Source organism: Impatiens glandulifera, chromosome 1 (assembly GCF_907164915.1).
Source record: "Impatiens glandulifera chromosome 1, dImpGla2.1, whole genome shotgun sequence".
Lineage (NCBI taxonomy): Eukaryota > Viridiplantae > Streptophyta > Magnoliopsida > Ericales > Balsaminaceae > Impatiens > Impatiens glandulifera.
In genome coordinates this window covers 143,619,906-143,642,488 of record NC_061862.1, presented here as the reverse complement: position 1 = coordinate 143,642,488, position 22,583 = coordinate 143,619,906, and the positions used below count along the sequence as shown (strand labels likewise).

The 22,583-nt window shown below is 34.2% G+C and overlaps 2 protein-coding genes across 4 annotated transcripts; both read right to left on the bottom strand.

The window, feature by feature from the left end:
- Positions 1–438: 438 nt before the first annotated feature.
- LOC124919993 (maltose excess protein 1-like, chloroplastic) lies at positions 439–4,051 on the bottom strand. The gene is made up of 9 exons (XM_047460375.1): positions 3,667–4,051; positions 3,309–3,464; positions 2,929–3,219; positions 2,735–2,824; positions 2,102–2,203; positions 1,878–1,996; positions 941–1,003; positions 792–853; positions 439–715 (listed from the first exon to the last, which is right to left on the bottom strand). The coding sequence occupies exons 1-9, from the start codon at positions 3,913–3,915 to the stop codon at positions 633–635; spliced, it is 1,215 nt and encodes a 404-aa protein (XP_047316331.1). The 5' UTR covers positions 3,916–4,051; the 3' UTR covers positions 439–632.
- Positions 4,052–6,235: 2,184 nt separating this feature from the next.
- LOC124919992 (dual specificity protein kinase YAK1 homolog) lies at positions 6,236–20,217 on the bottom strand. Of its 3 annotated transcripts, XM_047460374.1 has the most exons (19): positions 19,428–20,216; positions 18,672–18,868; positions 17,125–17,278; positions 16,933–17,042; positions 16,774–16,843; positions 16,559–16,638; positions 16,394–16,475; positions 16,262–16,302; positions 15,453–15,575; positions 14,661–14,814; positions 14,210–14,324; positions 14,020–14,102; positions 13,409–13,483; positions 9,532–9,606; positions 8,596–9,392; positions 7,463–7,615; positions 7,011–7,032; positions 6,770–6,959; positions 6,236–6,494 (listed from the first exon to the last, which is right to left on the bottom strand). In XM_047460374.1, the coding sequence occupies exons 1-19, from the start codon at positions 19,638–19,640 to the stop codon at positions 6,415–6,417; spliced, it is 2,814 nt and encodes a 937-aa protein (XP_047316330.1). In that variant the 5' UTR covers positions 19,641–20,216; the 3' UTR covers positions 6,236–6,414. The 3 variants fall into 3 exon arrangements, with proteins under 3 accessions (XP_047316330.1, XP_047316329.1, XP_047316328.1); XM_047460373.1 differs by having other exon boundaries at positions 6,770–7,032; positions 16,394–16,472; positions 19,428–20,217; XM_047460372.1 differs by having other exon boundaries at positions 6,770–7,032.
- Positions 20,218–22,583: the final 2,366 nt, after the last annotated feature.

Here is a 22,583-nt window from a genome sequence, read left to right as displayed (position 1 = left end):
AATTAACTTTATATTTAATTATATATTAATATAAAATAAATTCTTGATTTTTTGAATCATTAGCAATTTAAGTAAATTTTCAATTTTCAATTAAAATATTTCTAATTTATAAGAAGTAAAATCAAATTAAATTATGTATTGAACCAATTCCAAACAAAATAGTATACAATGACATATTTCAAATTCAATTTAAAGGATGAAAATTTGCATAATCATAAGAGTACTGTCATTTATGAGTTATTATATTATATATCAAGACAATGGAAAAGAGTCCAAATGAGCCAAAATCTTACAAGAATAAAAACAAACTATTAAAATAGAAAATAACAGTTAAATACAGTACTTTTTTTTTTTTTTTGAGCAGTCCTAGTTAAACCCTAACCCTATTAACACATAACATAATCAAACGTTAAAACCGTATTAATACAAGGTTTAATATAAAAATGAAATAAACAATCCATTATGTATGAGTTGAATTCACTTCAAGGTTTCAACAGCTTCACTATTCAGGCTACACTAGCAATGATAAATATTTTACCAATATCTTACCTTTTCAGGGGAAAGTTGTTCCACAAAAACAAACAAATAACAACATATGAAATTTGTTAAAAATAATTAAAATGAAATGAAAACTAACGGCCACAAACTAACTCCTTCAAAGATGTCAAAGGCGAACCGTGTCCATAAACCTCGGTGTCTTTCCAGAAAGAGAAGCCTGCATCAATGAAGATGAAAAACACTCAAGAAGACATAACAAGCACTAAAGAAGAAGATAAGGGATAAAGAGTGACCTATCCAAAGGCACGCGCCTGCTGTTGCTGCCAAGAAGAATTCCTTGCTAATGCAGTTAAAGCTGAGGTTTTAATGGCACAAGATTAAAAAATATCAATTTTGAGTACATTTATAGATATAATATATTTTGTAGTAGACAATATTTCACCAGTATAGAGCTAAGAGATTTCCCCATCCATAAAAGAGAGATCCCCAAACTGAACCAGTAAACCTGCAATTTAAGGTGGAACAAGACATACATTAATCTTGCTTCGAAGATTAGATTCTGGAGATCATGGAAAGGAAATATACGTAGAAATCCTATCTTTACAGTTTTGTTAAGGTCAACTTTTAGAATATTAGAAAGAAACAAGATGAAAATGTTAGATCCTGATCAACTTGAAAAAATCACATCATGTGCTGATTCATCCTTTCCCAATGTCTCGAGGCATGACCCACTGATTAAGGAGATTAAGGATACTTTGAATTAAAGTACAAATATCCGAGGCAGAATACGGTTGATTGACTCCCCAGTGAATGGGCCTCCCAAGCGAAGAAAAAGAAACATTTGAGGTGTCTTGGCGTTCTCATCTTCCTTCCAAGGGAACCGGTGTCACCTTGAAGTGAGGACTGAGGATTGGTAAATAAAAACCTATCTTTACTGCTTAGACTGAAATGAAGATGAAACTTCAAGAAACAGATAATTTATCTTATTGGAACAGATAGTCATGCATCTTTCTCTTTTCTTAAACAGGTGTTCTTATCTTTCAACCAAATTTCTGTCAATTGCAGATGGGTGTGAATGTTGCTATTATTTCTCAAGAGCTAATTACATAATCGCTTCTTAGGGTGCAGAAATTGGTTTAATTTATCATTTTTTTACTTGTTTTCCTGGTTTGGATAAGAACTTAAGCTGGAATGTCCATTACTTTCATAATAATTTCCAGTTTAATTATCCATCAAGACAATTTAACCCTCTGAGTAAGAAAACTTACTGCATGTAAGAGACATTTTTAATTTGGTGCAAAGGATTGGAAGATAAAATTGAAGTCAAACCATCCAGAATAATGAGCAGGCAGGAATTGTACGAGTAACTATGAACATACCACATTAAATCGCGTACAAAGAGAGAACGTGGTATCATTAGCCCGTTCCCAAGCATTCCAAGCAACATTGAGAAAGCCGATAGACCTTTGATGTTATCCGGGTTCAGGAAATTAGTCCACTGGTCATGAAGTCATATCATTGATCAGAAATATTGTTCCTCTCTAGTTTATGAATTTAAGGGGGAGAAGAAATAAGAAAATGCAGAAAAATAATCATCAAGTACCATTTGTGCAACTGCCATCCACATGAAAAGAAGTGTAGCAGTCCATCCTGAAACTGCTCCGATAAACTCTACACCTTTCTTGGAAAGTTTGTTCATTCGTGCCTGACAAATATTAGCCCAAAGGGAACATATTGGGTTTATTTATTATCAAATTTATCCGGAAGAATCTATATTTTCTATGTTTGACAAAAATCAATATGATTATACCAAATGAAGCCAAAAGTCACACTATAATCTTGTACCAAACAAAAGGATCACTTATAACTTTGATGATTTTCTAATGGGATTATGATTGTGCAAAGATAGTGACAAAATACCACCTTCGATAGGTTCATCAATAATCTCATAATGTTCATCTATGGCAACCACTTGAATGTCATAAATATCTAAGCTGGAAGGCAGCACTCTATTGCCTTATTAGAACTAGCAGAACAGATAAACCTATGTTAGAAATTCACTGACTTCTTCATTCATTGACTAGATATGGTATTCAACATTTAGGATTTCTTGCAGTTTTCCATTCACTTCAACTGTTTTATGTTGTGCATATTACTGCAGTTTTTTCATCTAGTTCAACAAGCAAACAGAAAAGGGTGTCAAACCGTATCTTTCCAAAAATAAGGACAAGCTTACCAAAGTAACAGCTGTCACAGCTATAACAAAAGACACTCCTCCAGGCAAAATACTATTCGGTACAAATGGTACAAAAGTTGACCACATAACCTGTAAATATTGGCAGAATCCATATACAATGTCAGCCAAACAAATCATCAAATGATTAAATCCATTATTAAGTTTCTGCAGATAATTCTTAGGAGACAAATTACTTGTGGGAGCACAGAAAGACCTCCAATAGTAGTAAAATCTTCCCAAGCTCGCCACAATCCAGGACTAAGCCAACCAAAGAAACTCAAGAAATTTAATAGGAGACCAGAAGCAACAACGACCGAGATGATTATGAAAATAGGCAAAGGCATAGCTTCAGCCATTGCCAGCTGAACAATAACAACATAAGTGGATATTACACCAAGTGTCTGCACTGTAACCGCCTCAACTTCCTTCTTCTTAGCAAAATAAGATAGTAACGATAGATTTCCCAGCAATCCAGTGAGCATTCCCTGCATTGGTATTACTTTCAGTAATCCTCCTAAAGTGAAAACAAAATCAGATTACCAACAACATTGTTTTTCGTTTATTTCAATTATACCAGCCAAGGAACAGCAAAAAGTGCTGTCTTATTCCCTGCCAAAAGATTACGAGCATTGAGTATGATCTGGGGTAATTGCAGGAGCAGAAATGGCACACTTGCAGCTGCCGAAAACTTTGCTGTCATCACATCCCATTCCTCTAAACTATCACTGCCCTTGTATGCCAACAATCAAATTTCTTATGGTTATTCAAATATCAGAAATATTCAATTGATAAAACAAAATTCTATCACATCAAAGTAATCAACACACCCATGATCTGCATTTGATAATAACATAACCAAAATCCCTAACATGCATCAATATCTATACGAATAAACATGAATTCAGCCTAGAGATGATATGAACGAAAATTACCTCCCCCTGGCGATTGTCGGAATCAGAAGCAGGGACCCGTTTGAGCCTTTTATTGAGCGGTGGGATTAATGATGGACAACCCACATGTAAGAACTTGCAGCAGAGTTTATCGTGAACGAATAAATGACGTTTGGAATTGGTTGAAGTTCTCTGGATTATGACTGTAGATGGATGAACGGAAGATAATCGGTGGTAATTGAAAGGATGGAGTAGTCTCCCAGGACCGGAGACAGTGAGAAATCCAGCCATTTGCTTAGCAGATCAATGCAATGAGCGAGAGAGAGATCAGTGAAGTTGATGATAACAGACGAGATAGTTCATTATTACAACTGATTTCACACCTTACACATGATATGATTGATGAAGATGACATTTTTTCTTTCTCACCCTATTTTTTAGTCATATATATTCAATCCATATGATAGATTGTAGGGCAATTCATTTAATTCATTTAATTGATAAATTGAATTTTCAAAATAATTTGAGATTTTTTTAATAAAGTTATACTAAACGAAATTTTGTCTAAACGATTTTAAATCTCGTTAACTTATTTATATATATAATGATGCTTAATTTTTAAAGTGTTCGGATTGCCGGGTCGAGAGCTGTGGTTAATTTGGATACTTGAGTCGGATTGTGGGTTGACCCGCCTTTAAATTTAAAACGGTTAAAAATAAAATAAAAAATGCTAGAGGTATGTTTTGAACTTGCAACCTAACAAAAACAAGTACAACTCTTTAACCAACTAGGCTACAAAGACTTTATATTTGAAATTCAACACCAAATTTGATAAACGCGAGACGTTTTAACATTAATATAAGTTCAACTTTTTAACTAACTAATCTATATATAATGATGTTGAGTAAATAGATATTTGGGTCGGATTGTGGGTTGACCCACCCATAAACTTAAAACGGTTAAAAATAAAATTAAAAATATTATCCGTAATTTTTTTTCACGATTTTTTATATTATTAATCGTGCAAATGCACAGGCTAAAAGCTAGTTATATACGTGATATTTATAAATAAGTAAAATATTAATGTCATTAATTTAACTAACGAATTTTAGCGAGATGGAGGGTTTTTGACAACTGATTCTCTGAAATTCGATAGTCAAAACCTTTAATTCGATAAATGTCACGTAAATAATAAGTTAATGACATTTGAAACCGTTAAAAACAAACCTTAATTAATAAAAATACGTAAACAAAAGTCCGGCCTAGTTAAAGTTGAAATAACTCATTGACAGAATTTTGTTTACGTGAAATTTTGGACCTAACACGAAAACACGACCTAATCGAACACGAAAAAGTCATGTTAAGGTCATGTATTTTTTGTTCGGGTCAAAATCAGGTCGACCTATTTAACTTGATTAATAAACATGTCAAAATCGGATCGACACGAAATGACCCAAAGTAGATTTGATACTCGTTTATAAGTTTCTTTTGTTGAATTTTGTGTTTTTTTTCCTACTTACTCATTTTCTTTTGTAGAATTTGTTTAACCAAATTTGTGATTCATCTTCATTTCTATTTTTTATGTCATTTTAATTTGAAATAGAGAGACTTGAATTAATTACATCAGGTTGGGTTTGAATTGAGTTAGGTAAATATGGTTCATGTTTGGGTCAATCACAAATAAACAGGTCAAATTAACACGAATTACTAAACATGTCAGATTCAGATTAGTATCTCAACGTGCCAACCTAAAACTTACCCGAATTGTCGCATCTAATTTTAAGCTTCAAATTGCGAGGTTTAAAAAAAATCAAAATTTCAATTCACCCAATAAAATTCAGATTTTTTTTTTCACAAACATATCTACATGTATATTATTGTATTTTATGAAATTCCTTTTTTTAAATAAAATTAAATTAATTGAGGTTCAAGTTTCAAAACATTTATAGATCCAAAGCTTTTAGACTTGGACTCAATATCATGACCAATATTTGGTTGCTACCCTCCCTTTTTTATTTAGATTTTCCTTAAAATACAGAATTCATAATTTACTTTTCTTAAATTCTTTTTTATTTTTATACTCACTATTAAGTTAATAAATGCTTAAATGTGTTACAATATTTTCTAAACATTTTTTAGTTAGGCTTGACTAAAAATTCCATTGATATCCTCGATATCAACAAACAGATTCGGGCATATTAAACCAGGTTTAAGGTCGGGATGAAGAAAATTTGGGTTTAATAAAAACTTAAGGTGTTTTAATGAGATATTTATTTAAGAATAGACATTTAAGAAAATATATTTAGAATATGATCATTCTTCAATTCAAAAGAACATGATTACAAATTTTCTAAAAAAAAGAGAAAAAATTTAAGAGAAGATGACATAGTATCACATTATTAGTTAGAAAAAGAAAAAAAGTAAAAAAAAAAAACTTATTTAATTTTTAGTCATTTTTTTGTAATTGTCTTTACACATGACTGTTTTTAATATAATAATCTATTAAGAAATATATATTTTTTAAATTATACTTACATTCAAATGTCAAGATATAATTTAATATCAAATAAAGAATTTAAGCAAAATTGATCAAATCAAATTATGGGGTTCGAAATAAAGCGATATTTTTTTTATGAATAAATTAAAAAATAAAAAAAAATCATAATGTAAATTTTATATCAATGACAATCATATTGAATGAACAATTTGTTTAGATATTTGGGACATCTTTTTTCTTGCCAACATGCAAATACTCGCAAATGGGAAGAAGAAAAATAAATCACTTTCAAGCTACGTGATTCCACTGTAGTCCTTTCTTCCACGAGAAGTCGGAGGAATGTTTGTCGTCACTGGAAGGTTGCCTCTGCGCCCTACAACAGAATATTTGTCAAATTGGTAAAGACTATTTAGAAATAATTAAGGTTATTTGAAAAAAAGAGAATGTTTGATACAGATAGATTTATTATTTGGGTTAAAAGAGTAAACTATCCATTGTATTTAGTGGGAATGGCAAGACATTTATATATTAAGTAAGACTATTTTCACTTGAGTTATTACCCTAATAGGTTGTTAAAAAAAACCATAAATCAAACAAGGCCGAAAGGTACAAAAGAAACACTGGCTTGGAATTGATTTTGGGACATACCATTGCTAAATTGGCTACTCTTAGGCGAAAGAGGACCACCAGGACCACCGAAGTTGAAACCAGAAGGAGATTGTTGGACCTTAATTGATGATGTTGATCTTCCCGGGTTGAACCGCTGGATTGGTTGCTGGCCAAGACGGCTTGGAGAAGAATTTGACGGGAAATGGTTCATAAAATGTGAACCCTTTGTCACGTATCTGGCATGCCCACCATGCGTTTCAGTGTCTTCTCCATGTAAAAATGGTTGGACGGATCCATTTGGTCTGGAGACAATGTAGATGGAATACATTGAATTTCAAGATAGTGAAATAGTTGTAATAAATTTAACCTACTAAAATATATAACTAATAAAATCATAACCTATTCTTTTTTCTATCATGATCTGAAAAATTTACAAGAGTTATGCTTGTAAAAAATCACATTGATCTATAAAATAACCAGATTGTAAAACAATCTCTATATAAATGAAGCAAAATATAAATATGATCGATGATCCAGAAAAATCTTACACTTTCAATTTTAAGTTTAGTGATTTTTCAAATTAGATCATGACAAAATATTAGTTTCTAAATAGGCTCAATTAGTTGCAATGTAACATAAACAATCAAGATGCAGATAAAGTATAAAAAAAAGTCCACAAAAAAATACCATATTGATTTTTAAGATACTTTTGTCAGGGTAACCTATGCTGACCTTTGCATTGAAGAGCCAGAAGTCGTGCCTGGAACATGGTTGTGCTTGCTCACGTACAATGGAGGTAAAGCTGGATCAAGATGAAATTTTTTGTTGAACTCTGAATCTATGTTGCTCAATTCGGAACCATCGTCTTGCAGAAATAGATCCTCGCTGAGAGAGAAATGCAACATGAGTTCAAGAACAAATATGAGTGATGCACACAAATGGATAATAACTTCTTAAAATATACTTACTACTAAAAAGTGGCAAGTTACTTAAAAATGAAAAAATAATAATGAAATCTCTTAACTAGTTTAGATGTCCATGAATCACTTATTTAGTGACCCGTTTCTTTCAAAGGACTGCATTTTCAGTGATCAGCCGTAAGATATCATTAACCGATTTATGACCAGTGCTCACACTTAAGATACTATTTTTTTTTAAGGGAGAATTTCAAAAGCGCAGTAAGCATGAAGACCAAATTGACTGTGGTTGAGTACAGACCAAATACGACAAGTCCTTACAAGAGTTGCTATAAGTTATATTGGATATCCCCAGCTTCCCTGAGGTGCTGGGTTCGAGCCCGTCAGGTGGTAAGTCTGAATTAAATTGATTGAGTGTGTTTATGGACTTATATACTTAACCCGGGATTAGTCACACTCCGAAGGAGTTGCGGAACCCAGCGTTCTAAATAAAAGATATCCGATCACACGAGCAAGCCTATGTCATTCAAATTATTTAAAAGATTCACATATTGATGTAGATGTCAATATATGAATTGGTACAACAAAATACTCTAAGCAAATTATATCCCTCTAATTATCTTTTATCTTTTTCTAAGACACGGTTTTTTCCTAGAGGAGGCTAGCACAGAATCATATCGTCATGACAGCTCAATATGATAGTTAGGTTAGGTTCAGCTTCATCTTTAACCAAACCATTGACATGATAGAGCTTCATCTTGGATGGGATTCTTCATTACTTGGTTTCATTGCAAGTTTGCAACAAGGCTAGAAGCATTTTTCTTACCAATAGCCTTCTATAAACATGTACCATAAATCAAACCCTCCCACAGGTCTTAAAATATCACAACAGTAAAAATAATAAAGAAATATACATTAAACAACAATAATGGATGTACGCGTATATACCTATAATTGGGATCCCAATCTCCAGGATCAGGCAAATTTAGGCTAGCCTTTGGCTTATCATAAGCAGTTCCCTTCAGGTGCGAGAATTGCATATTAGACCCAACTGCAAACGAACCTCCAACATTATGCGGAACATTATGCGGAACGTAGTATCCAGGCCCACTCTGTTGCTTCTTCCAGCTTGGAGCATTTGTAGCTGACTGCAAGTGCAAGGAAGGAGTGCCACCAATCCCTTGAGATGTTGTTTCAATTTGGCCATAGCTTGTACCTTCAGCCATTTGCCCTTGCCAATGAGGAATTGACGGATTTTCTTGAGAATGCAAATTAGCGGAATATTCCATATTTTTTCTCCTGTTGAAATGGCTGACCGGAGTCCCCCCCTTACCCAGTGGTGAAGTTGGACCAAATTGTCCAAGAGAACCAGCAGAAACATGGCCATATGAGCAGGGAGGTGTAAATTGAGAAGGACTCGTTCCAAGAGACATTGGCACAAAATTTCCGGCAGATGGGCTCACACCAAGGTTATGCATATGGGGAAGTTGAGGGATTCTCAGCCTGGCATCAGGACTGCTTCCTAGAATAGGTATACCACTCTTCATAACTGACGGACCAACCGGTGAGAAGTACGCATGCATGTTGCTATTATCTCCATAGCTTCCATAGCTGCCACCCACAAACCCATAGTTATCGGTATAGCTTCCATGGCTTCCTAGGCTACCATAACTACCATAATATCCATGTGGAGCCACTTGAAAATGAGGGCTATTGGGCATAGGAAATCTGGTTCTTCCAGATATCTACATGAATTGCAAAATAGATTAGATATACTACTGTTGTGTCCATATACAAGGTCTGAGACTACCTATCTGTTGTGGATAACAGAGCAAGTGCAAAACCAACAAAAAAGAGAATCTTAGGAAGAATTAGGCAACCCACATTAGGAGAAAGGCCAGCAGCAAACCAATGACCTCCAGCTGGGTGATGATCCACTTTTACATTTTGCGACAAGGGCTACATTGAATGATCATAGAATTAGAAGATCCTCAACAAATGAATAGTTTAGTGAAATTGTGATAACAGACATAAGCCCATTAATATGACTGATGAACAAATAAATATCACATAAAAAAATAGACAAAAAGATCTTGGCAGTTAGATGTTGTGCACTTATAATAGCCTTCTCCAAGAAAAAAAAAAGGTCTAAAAAACAAATATATATGTATATAGAAGCTTGGTATTTTTTGGTCTACCAAGTTAGGAAAAAAGTAGTCATTATTTTTTATTTTAGTAAGGTAAAATTTTATTAAAAAGAGCGCAAGATGCGTTCAAACGTTTCAAAAGGAAAGGAATAAAACAAAACAATAAATAAAAAGTAGTCATTATTGTAACAGTGAATTATCTATCTATCCTCCTTGAAATTGATGCCCATTGTTTGGGCTCAATATATTACCATGTTTGCACATTTTATTTTATATATTTCTCAATCTTGATGTAAATTATACATTCTTAATAATACTTTCACTCTCAATAGCTTAAACTCTACATGGTATCAGAGCAGCTCTCGTTAAATGCTCTAACCATCAATTTGTTGATTACTCTCTTATCTTGCTCTAACCATCAATTTGTTGATTACTCTCTTATCTCGACCTTTAAATTCAATGGAAGCAACTACCTCGAATGAGCTAACTTCGTAAAAATGAACATTCAAGATAGAGAAACTCTCATTTATCAATGGAACCACAATTGCTCCAAAATAGAAAATTCATCCTACGAAGCATGGGACATCAATAACAGCGTCCTCATGTCTTGACTTGTTAACACCAAAAATGACAAAGATATACCTCACGGGATATAAGGCGCTAAATTTTGAGAATAAAATATATATAAAATTTGTAGCAAAGGGAGATACATTATCATTTCCTCATCAAACAAACAACTTAACTTCGAACAGTATTCAATCTTCCGATATTGAAGAGATAGGAAAGTTGATTGTCCTCCTTAATGTATGGTATTTCATCAAACATTGTGTAGAAATTTTGAGAGAGGGAAAATTGTAGAGAATTTTATTGCTTGTGTTCTATACATAAGAAGTCTAGTGTTAAATAATGAAAATTACATTTGTAGGAAAGGAAATAATTTAAACAAAAAATCATATAAATTGTAATTGATTTGACAACCAACCGCAAATCTTCAATCAATTAGCAAATCAATTAATCCCATGGATTTGCTACTGATAATATTCCATTTTCAGAATGGTTTGACTTTCCATATTTCCTTCTAAGGAAGATAGAGAAATAATTCTACCACTCCCCATCAAGTTGGGTAAAAGATATTGAGATTACGCAACTTGCCACATACTTCCTCAAATCGACTTGGGAAGAGCTTTGATGAGAATGTTAACCACCTAATAGGAAAGGCCTTGGGCAGTTATGAGAGTGGAGAGGATGTTGTCGAAGAGATGGAAATGTTGATGACATTCTTTAAATTTGACTGATTATAATCCATGATTCACTTAGTTAGAGGAGTGGCTCTTGGCACTTGCTCTTGGCTCTTGCAACTCTTGAAGTGAAAAATGATAAATTTTGGACAGATGAAATGTGTCGAGACACGAAGACGATGCTCAATACAGATTCCACTGAATTGCAGTTTCGAAATGACGAAACTGCGAAGAAAAAAAGTGCAATGGAATTTGTGATAAATAATTTTAGAAAAATATAAGATTATAGAATCATTTGAGTTCTCCTCCAATGGCTATTTACACCATTGGAGGAGGCAGAAGAAAATTGTGAATCGATTTCTTCAAGATGGAAAAACCCGCTCTAATACCATGTAGAATTTTGAGAGGGGTGTTTGCGGTAGATATCAGCGTAGATTGGGTTCGTCCAAGGAAGCGATTCGGCGACGTCGATTTCTTGCCAATAGATGCATAGCGCGGTATAATATTTAGTTACCGTGAGAGACCCTAGTTTAAGATTGAGAATGTTGAGTTCAATCTTAAAGAGGCGAGACGTATTGTTGTTTTGAGAGTAGGTTTCCTTAACGGTGTCTCAAATGTCTTTTGTGGTTTCATACCTGTTGACATAGATTTTAGCCATTTCAGGAGTCATGGAGTTAACAAGCCATTGTTAACTCCATGACTCCTGAAATGGCTAAAATCTATGTCAACAGGTATGAAACCACAAAAGACATTTGGGACACCGTTAAGGAAACCTACTCTCAAAACAACAATACGTCTCGCCTCTTTAAGATTGAACTCAACATTCTCAATCTTAAACAAGAGACACTCACGGTAACTAAATATTATACCACGTAATGCATCTATTGGCAAGAAATCGACGCCGCCGAATCGCTTCCTTGGACGAACCCAATCGACGCCGATATCTATCGCAAACACCCCTCTCAAAATTCTACACATTGCCTTTTGAAATAAAATAATTCTTTTTTCTAAATTACTAAGGAAAAGATAAGTGAGACCACTAAGATATGAGATGCTATATAACAATTCATCGGAAGATTCACCAAAAACAGTTGGATCTTTGAGTGATTTGAGATGTGACGGAAAAGTTCACAGGTTCGGGCAATAAGATATCACAAGCATGGAGAGGTGAAGGAATGCTCCAGTACTACAAATAGGAGCAAGCAATTCCCTCAAATTCCTCATGTGATGAATAGCAAGTTCTTCTAACAAGGGGAATACTATCATTCCATTGTCATCTTTATTAGTAGTATTCTCGTTGATGGTGAATATGAGCTTCACATTTTCCAATTTGTAAAACTCAAGGTGTGTTAGAGAATCAAACAACTTTCTCACCCATTTTTTATCATAAGATTTGTGGATGGAACTTCAAGAGCTTCACATGTTTCCTCGTGTCTATTCTTATTATTATAATCATCTTCATCATTATCTTCCCACTGTATGTTCAACACATTGATACTTGACTTTTAACAGCAAAACTTTTCTCTCTCTTGCAATAGATGCATCACTAATTCGAGGTTCTTAACTTTCAAAGATCCTCTAATGTTCAATTCTTTTAATTAATCTAGTTGGCAGTGATCTATTTCCTTGCCTATCACAAACAAGTTTAACGTCTTGAGATGTTTCTATTAGTTTGCGTCGGGCTTCTTATTGAAAAATCCCGGAAAAGGTCACTTACCGACGGAAGTGATTTTCTTCGAGCTAATGAGAGCCCAAACATGATAAAGTTTGGGACAAAAATTTAAAGTATTTTTTTGGACCGAATGCTTGCGGTAAATTTCAGCACCAATTGGGTTCGTCCAAGGGAGAGACTCAACAACGACTATTCGTTGTCAATAGATGGACAACATACTTTAAGGAATGGCCTAAGGCCCTAAACTGGATATGAGAAACTAGAAAAAATATCAATGGTTCTATTCCATTCACTATTCATCACTGCCCTACACTCTCTCTTACTATTTATAATTTTTATGCTATTACAATTCTCTAACTTCTTCTGCCAACATTAATAACCATTTTAACCTTACGTGTATACCCTTGTACCCTTCCCTAATTCGTATCATAATAACAAATTAACTTAGTGATAATGATTTGGATTGTCATAAATACAAGTTCACATTATATAGCCCCCATTAAGAACATATAGTTTATTCAAAGAATGAACCAAGAGGCACATAATGTGAGTGATATTACATATTAAACCCTTAACAAGCATCCATATAATGTGAGTGATATTACATATTAAACCCTTAACAAGCATCCATAGAAACACAACTAGTTTACAGAATAAGAAGTCGATGTTAAATAGATGATCAGATTTTACAAATGTATACATACCACACGAGGAGACTCTGGTAGAGGTTTGTAAGGTTGTGTGAAAGGTTCGCCAGTCACAAAAGGGTGATTTGAAGCCTGCAACAACAATGGAATATGGTAACAGATAAAAGTTTAGAATGTAGAGATTGCAACGCCTTCTAAACACAATAAGATGGGTTGTAATCTAAGTTCAAATGTACCATCCACATCTTTAACTAAGTTAATTATGCTGCCAGTCAAAAGTTATTCAGCTCAAACAACATTGCATATTTATGTCCAAAAGAAAATTTTATAGCATGCCTCATAAGTCTCATGCAATCTACATCACTCTATTGCAAAAACAATTAGAATGAGCAATTAAACTTTTTATGCCGTGGATTTACAATGAAAATGATTTGACAAAAGAATCATCTACTTTATATGAAATATGGTTGCAACAATTATGGGCTAATGCTAAATATGCCAGAAAGTCCATCAGTTAAAGAATATGTAAAACCCTTGGCAACATTAAAAGCAAAAAAGCAGCCAGTGTACTTCCCAGCTTGAATTCTAACTTTTATTTTGGTAATTTCTTGTAATTTGTTTGCATAATTGAACATACACAGCAAAGTGCTAGATGGAAAGATCAGTACTTGCAAAGGGGACCATCTTTTAGCAGGATCAAACTGGACAAGCCCTCGCAAAAAGTCAATCAATGCTAAGCGTATTTCAATTTCTGCAAACGAAATTCATGATGTCAATTCACATAGCAGTTTTCTTGGAACATGGGCAACATGTTTGAATCTTATATTATTTCCTCTTTTTACCATATACAGAACTAACCTTTAACAAGGTCTTCTTCACACGAGCTCCTCCGGTAAGGATACTCCTTGACAATTGCCTCAAGGTTCATGTGTTTAAAATACTCTTTTCCAATCAAAGGCTTTTTCAACTCCCTCTGAACAGTTAAAAAACAAGGACATATTTAAAAAATGATAATTCAATGAATGTATAGAACTGGTTAATGTGATGAATAGGACAAGACACAAATAATTTAGCCTCAAGCTACTCATGTTAAACGATAAAACTGAACATAAGAAATATCCACATAATGGTTACAAGGACAAGACACAAATTATTCTATCCCCTAAATTATACAACGTCTAAAGCTCAAAGGTGGTGTTTATTCAACTCGAACAATAAACCCCTAAAGATCCACTATCAAAGTTAAAGATAGCATAATCCCTGAATATGTATTCATACTTTAAAGCACAAAAAAAATTATAGGACATACTGCTTCATATTCTTCTTCGCCTAATGTTTGGTAGACGCTTTGGCTGCGGATAGAATGTTCATTTCCCTCATCACGGCTACTACCATTACCAACAAACTTGAAGAACTTGCTTGTGTTTTTGGCCTCTTTTAATACATAATCTGGGGGTTGTTCTCTGCAGAGTATGAACTGATGTAACTAACATGTGTGATTCCACAAATAAAAAGATCCAATTACAAGAAAATAATATGCAAAAAAGCCCGAGAACATAAATGAACACTAATGTTCAATAGGTGGGGAAAATTATAACAAAACTTAATATGAGAATTTCTAATACTTATCCTATCCAATTGAAAGAATTTCTATGCATTGAACTTTCTTAGTTTCTATTTTAAAAATTACTAGACACTCTTTAGTTGACTGTGAACCTTCCTAGTTCAGGGAGAAATATAAGTGCCTATTATCTTGTCATAAGGAGAGTTCTGTGTTTCGTTTCTTGAGAAGGATTAAATATGAATCCGTTAAAAAGATTCAGTCAGTCCTCTACATCTAGTGTAACCTCAAAGCCACAAATTTGCAGAGCTCAAGTAGACACAGTTGAGGAAGAAGCCTGATGGGCTCAACAGGTATGATATCACGATCACCGTTCAACCTAACTTGTGGCATTTCCAGTTTTGTAAAATTTTAAGCAGAAGTTACCATGGAAACCAATCTGGAGCAACCAAAGTAGTTCTCTATGTGTGCACATCCATTTTAGGACAGCATCATCTTCAATATTGCTACAAGATAAACACCAATAACTTAAGACCATACCCGAGTATTTTTATCATCCGTTTGAGTAGATCAAACTCTGATGCTCCTGGGAAAAGTGGTATTCCTAAAAAAAGTTCAGCTACTATGCATCCAAAAGACCACATATCAATAGCGGTTGTATACCTGGAAGATGGTTAAGGTATATCATGGAACTCTTACGGAATATAGCATATTTCTTACAACAATATATCATTTCTTTTGCTGCCTTCTCTTAGTTAAACAGACCAAGAAACTAAGCACTTCTAGTTCCTACTTGTTATACTTAAGTTTATCAGTATGCATTCTGCAGATGAATTATATTTTACCCTTCACTACCAACAGCCCTAGAACTGCATTCTAAATAATTAGTATGACAGTCAAATTTGTACCTTATTTAAAGCATGAAGTCTATCTACTATCTGAGATTTTAGTTGGGTTTCAGATCCGAATATCATTATTTTATCCAGAATGCTGATGTTTTTAATCAAAGTATATAACAATTGGTTTATTTATATGCTCCAACTCGGATAGCCTAAAAACGAAAAAATAGAGATATAGAGTATGCTGACAAGCTTTATAACTAACAAGCTACTTTAAACAAATTAGGGAGTAGAATTATAATAAACCCATATCAAGTAAATAGTCTCAAGTAACAACTGAAGTTCAATCATGTCAACATAAATATATTGATCGTCTACCATGTCAGACTGGAAGATTGGTTTAATCATTGGATCACTAAAAAATACTTGTATATATTTCTCCTCCATGGAGATCCAGAACATGAAGTTAAATAAAAGAAGTTATCACAAAAGAGCAGGAGAAAAGGATACTGGTAGCCAAGCAAGACTTCAGGAGACCTATAGTAACGACTCTGCAATACCAACAAGAAATAGAATAATTGGAACACATTACAGCATAGAAAAATATGTACTGTAAAGAAAAAATAAACTATTATTTGTCACCTGAATGTATGAGTAAACAGTTCGGTCTTCCGTGCACGCTGATCCAAAATCGATAATCTTAACTGCTGCTGGCTTCGTGCTGCTAATAACATTTGATTAGCATCAGTAAGACAAATACATAATCACAATTCATAATGATAGCATGTTGTTATGGAACTATCTAACCTGTAGAGAAGAATATTTTCTGGCTTCAAATCACAATGAATTATACCAGCATCTTTCATAAGTGATAATCCATGCAAAATCTAATTTGAGAAAAGGGGAAAATCGCAATGATAAAGCCTAGTTACACCAAATGAGAAAGAAGGAAGTGAAAAAAAGTGCAACCCGACGGAAACAAAAAAAAATCAGGTTAGGGTCCTGATAAAGAATACATTTACCTGCTTTGAGAAGAGCTGAACAATGTTTAATGATAACCCTCTAAATTGATTCTGTTTGATAAGCTCGTACCTAGATGCCTCAAAACATGATAATGATTCAGGATGATCAATGGAGCATAGAAGCCAAAAGGAAAATGAACAAATAACTAAATAACTTACAGGTTTGAGTCAAGTAGCTCAAATGCTATGCACAAATGTCGTTGGAACACAAAATGATCATAAATCCTAACAATATGATGTTTATCCTCGGGATCATACTTCATGTTTAACTGAAGAAAAATAGGTAAAAGTGAGTTACGTTTTGCAAAGAATAATCTCTTGTCCAAAAACTAGCTAGAGACTGAAAATCACCGTTGTCAAAATGCAAACTTCAACCAAAGCTTGTTGGTGATATGCAGGTTGATTTTTAATGATCTTCACAGCTACAAAACTCTTTGTCTCTGGAACCCAGCATTTGGCGACCTGTCCAAAAGTCCCATGACCAAGCATCTCTTTAACAATGTACCTGTAGATGATAACGAGAGAAGCTCTAACAGAATTTCCATGAATTGTAGAATACGGAGAACAATTGATATGCACCATGGAAAGGGGGGGATTTTCACCCACCCGTTTGAATCACATAGTAATCTTTTGTCCTTTTGACTAATTTTAGCTTTTAATTTATATTCATTTCTGTGGTTTACCTAACCAGAAATGACTTCTGGAGCATGTCCAGCCGCTACCTTGTATGGTTATGATCATAAAATTCTTAAGTGTAATGGTAACTCCAAACCATTGTTTGCGAAACACTAGATTCAAGAATAGCTCTGTTGAGTTATGTGCTAGGGTGTTAGACCTTAATATGGAAAGGTCAGATGCATATTCTTCCTCTAGTAACTATAAATGTTGTTAATGAAAGCTTTCATTGGAAACAATACAACGTTCAATGTTACAAGAATGTTTTTCCAAATATTTCCTCCTTGATTTCAAGTCAGCTGCCTGGTTCCAAGAAATAAAGATTTATGTTTACAATAGCTGCAGCATACTGTACTAAGGACAAACCAACTAGTTGGACTCATCTTCTGACATACAGAAGAAATAAGTAAATACATGAACAAGAGATTCAGATGGTTGCTCCTAAAGTTGAATGCATTTATCCAACTGAAAAGTTAAACCCAACCAAATAAGCCAAATAACCATTAAGCAAAACATGCCCCACAAGCAAAACTCCATCTTGGGGCAAGGTCTCTTAAGAGAAAAATGTAGATGATTGTTTTTCAAAATAAAAGAAAAAATGTGGACGATTACATGAATACCAAATTGGGCCCCCTTGACAAGTTCCTAATTATGACCAAGACAACCCATGGCACCTATGACCTACCATATAAAACGTGGCTTTATGCGACTGTCAGCTTAACAACCAGTCCATTGCTTAATCCTGGCCAACCGAAATTGGTCATGAGTGTGCAATTCATACAAGTTCTAACATATGCAAGCACGTCAATATAATTGCTTCCCATATTCAAATTTAATCCCTCACATACAAGTGAATACGTCCACTTAGGTTATTTTAAACTGCATCATTCCCAAACAGGTTCATTCCCTCGTCTTATAAGTATTGAGGCATTCATCTATTCTTATTGAAGAATACTAAAGATTGAATGATCTACACCAATTTATATTCATGAAACAAATTAAATTGTACATATTTCACTAAAGCATCTAATATCATACTTGTCAAGCAATTATACCATTGAGTCCCAGTCTAATGCCACAAGTTAACATCCAATAACTTGTTGGCACGAACCCTCAGGCAGCAATATCACATTAAATAAGTGGAGAATTGATAGGAGGATCAAGATCAGAAAAAGATAAAGATGTGTTCCAAGGAAAGATGGAAAACAGATATTAGATCAAACCTTCGTTGTGATCCTGAATTACTTAGCACATTGTTCACAACCAGTATAAGGTCTGAGTTTGCATTATCATGTCCATCATTACATACGCCGGCAGAGGGACTTGTCAAGTATCGCTTTGGTAACTCCTCTGAGTACTGGAATTGAGGATTACATGTTTTGTATGTTTCCCCAATATACTTTGTCAACCTTGCCACCAACTGAAAAAAGGATATTTAAGTTTAGGAAGGATCAAATAAAGTCCAATAAGCAGTGAAATTTGAAGAGAAAAAGGACAACAAATGAAATTATTCTAATACAGGTTGCAGAAATAAGTACAGACCTTTCTTTCTCATCCTATACAACCTAACAACTTAAAACAAAAATGAGAGCACCTTCCATTTCAAGAAATGGGTCTATCCTTTGTAACAATGATTAACTACGGTTCCAGAAGATTTATAATCACAAGAGTAAGCGTGAACATAGAAGAACACCAGGAAAAATGTTGTTTATATGTGCATTGTGCACACTCCAATTAGTAAACCTATGTAGATTCAGTTATTGAATCTATGTCTGCTTCTCCATCTATAAGTGAATGGATATTCACATATATTGCTAAATGATCAAACAATAGAAGAATCACAGGAGCAGACATATTGTACAAAAATTGAAAGTTGACACATAATTATTTTCATCATCCAAGTCAACATGAGTCCTGGCAGATAAAAATACATGCTTTCTCTAGAAAATCTAAACAAGAAATAGCTGTAATATACTTACAGGTCTTCTAACAACAAGGCGTGATGACTGTTGAAGCTTGACGTCAGTATCAACAGTTACAGGAGAAAAAGGCGAGAAAGGAAATTGGGTAGGACACCATGGAACTGCACGCAGCACCTCTTTGGACGAGGACGAAGATGTAACTTGCGGTTCACCTTCCTTACTACTACTACTACAACTACTATTACTTCTGATGATGTTGATCTCGTTCATTGTGAATAATCATGCATGTAGTAAATCATAAGATAAAGATGAAAGGGAGAGAATGTATTAACTGTTGATGCTGCTGTTGTTGTTGTTTTCCAATAAGTGAGCAATCAGAAAACCCATAAATTGCGGCTCGATTATCTGTCTGGACGCCCAGTCGAAGCGAATTAAACTTCCAGAAGATTCCAACCCCATCATTCAGATACGAAATAGCTCGGCCGTCCGATCGACGACCAAAGTCAGATCCATACAGAATAGTCAGGAAGCGATCACCTCAAAAGAATCGGATATTGTTTTGTTTGATATGAAATTGAATGAAGAGATAGATCAACAGAGATTGAAGAAGATCGAATTGGGAAAAGTTATAAATATAGGAATTGAATCAAGAAAAGAAAAGAAAAGAAAGGTAACAGAAATTGAGACGGGTAAAGAGACTAGAGGCGAAGGAAATCGAATTCCTTTGCTGCTCCGCCACCAACACCGACTGAATCCTGCAATTGGGAATTTACGGTTTTTGCTCTCTAATCTTTCTCTCTCTATCTATCTATTATCTATCTAAAGAGATGAAGAAGCCTAGCGCCCACTGTCTTACAAAAAGCTCCGCCGCAGCTCAATCTATTTTTTCTTCTTTTTTTTCTAAAATTAATTCAAACTAACAATTATATAAAATAATAATATAAAATTAAAATAATATTAAAAAAAAAGTATGTTAAGAAATTAAATATTTATCCTCCCTTTTTATCTTAAATATAATTTATCATAAACTTAAGAAATAATATAATATAATAAATTAAATTAAACAAATAAAAAAATATTCATTAAATAAATTTTATTAAAAGATATATATTATATAAAAAAAGGTTATTATTTTATTTAAAAAAAATTAATACAAAAATGTTTTTTTTATATATATCTCTTATTTAAAAAATATTAATTAAGTTATAATGTTTTATATTTTATTACTTATTATACTAATTTAAAACTTGTATTTATAAATTTTATCTAATTTTATAACTTATTATTTAATAAAATAATAAATAAAATAAAATAAGTTACTCTTTTTTGACACCTCATTTTACACTCTAAATTTTAAAATTTTATTTTCCAAAATAATTAAATTCAGATAATATTTAATAAAACTAAATATATTTTCCCAAATGATTGATTTATCTCCTATTAAAGTGTATATTAATTAATTTATAAGTTTTTTCTTAGTTATCTTTTCTATTATTATTATAAATAGATAAATTATTATAAATATTACTCATTTATTTAATAATATTGTTTCAATTTTTCTTTTATCAAATAGTTATTATTTATATTAATTTTAAAAATCAAGCTTGGTATCAGAGCTTATAAAGGAAACTCTCGAAAACGATTTCAATGGAAGAATAATATCACTTCATCGTCTCCACACCATCACCCTCTTTGACCTCCACAACATTATCAAACACTATATCATCTTTTTCTACTATTATTATTGTTCCTTCAACACAACCAATTATCACAACAGTTAATGCACATAAATATTCTACTCATACTTGAAGATCATTACCTTGCTTCTACACATAGCCTTTTGCTACCAATCTCGCTTTGTGCTTGAAGATGTTGCCTTCGCTGTCTCTTTTCAACTTGAAAAGCCACTTTAATTCGATGGTCTTGTGACCGGGTGGTAAGTCGGTGAACTCCCATGTCTTATTCTTCCTGATAGACTCGAACTCTTTGTTCATGGCTTCATTCCACGACTCTTCAAATACCGCCTCGTGATATGTTGTTGTCTCATCGGTGGTGAGCAACAACAATTCATCATGATCCATCTCTACTAGTGGTGCCTCTTCATAGACATCTCGTAGGATTCCAAACTCCACGGGATTTTGTACGAGCTTGTTGTTGTTGTTGCACCACTCCCACTTCTTCTCCTTCTCGAATATAGCGTCTCTGCTCATATAGATTTCCCTGTAAGATGAATTAGGAAACTTGTGCGCCTCGCTTCCATCTTCGAACTTCACATTTTCGGTAATTTTCTCGTCGAGCTCATTGAGCTTCTCTCGATGGCCCTTCATATGGTTTCTTGCTCCATTGTCAAGGTATCACACATCGGTGTGATTACACTCATCGCCACTTGCGAGGAGTTTCTCCATGACTTTCTCTTCACTGAACAACACCACATCTGGTTCCTCCTTGGATGGTTCTTGCATGAACTCTTCAAGGTTTGTCTTCTTGTCTCCCTCAACAAACATTAATACTGGCTCCTCGTCATAGAAGCTAGCGAGGTTTGCATCATCTTCTTCGGGAAAAGCTTTCATCACTACCTCAGCAAACATTAATGATGGCTCCTCATCATAGAAGCTAGTGAGGTTTGCCTCACCGTCAGACCTATTGTTAGGGCACTTAGATGCGTAATGCCCATACTTTGGACAAGCGTAACACTTCATTGTGCTCTTGTCTTTTCGGGGCTTGGTATCTTCTTGTCGAGGTGAGCTTCCTGCACAACCTCGCCCTTGACCTTTCCCTTGCCCTTTGCCACGACCTCGGTTACCTCCACCGTTGCCGCTACGACTCGATGATCCATAAGAAAAATTGGCTTCTCCGTTTTTCTTCATTCGTGACATCCATTCATCATGCATGAGAAATAGATGCTCCTCCTCTTGGTCTCCGTATCCGCGAAGTCTCTCCTCGTGGACTTTGAGACGACCGACGATCTCTTCGATAGTCATATTCTTGAGGTCACCAAATTGCTCGATCGCTGTAACGATCTGCATGTATGTTTGTGGTAAGGCTCTAAGGAACTTCTTGACGATAGAGATCTCCTCCACCTTCTCTCCTAACGAGCGGATACCAGTCACAATGGATGTCAATTTCATGGCGAAATCATCCACCGATTCCCCATTCTTCATACGAATCGCCTCAAATTGTGTCTTCAAGGTTTGCACTTTTGCCTCCTTGACT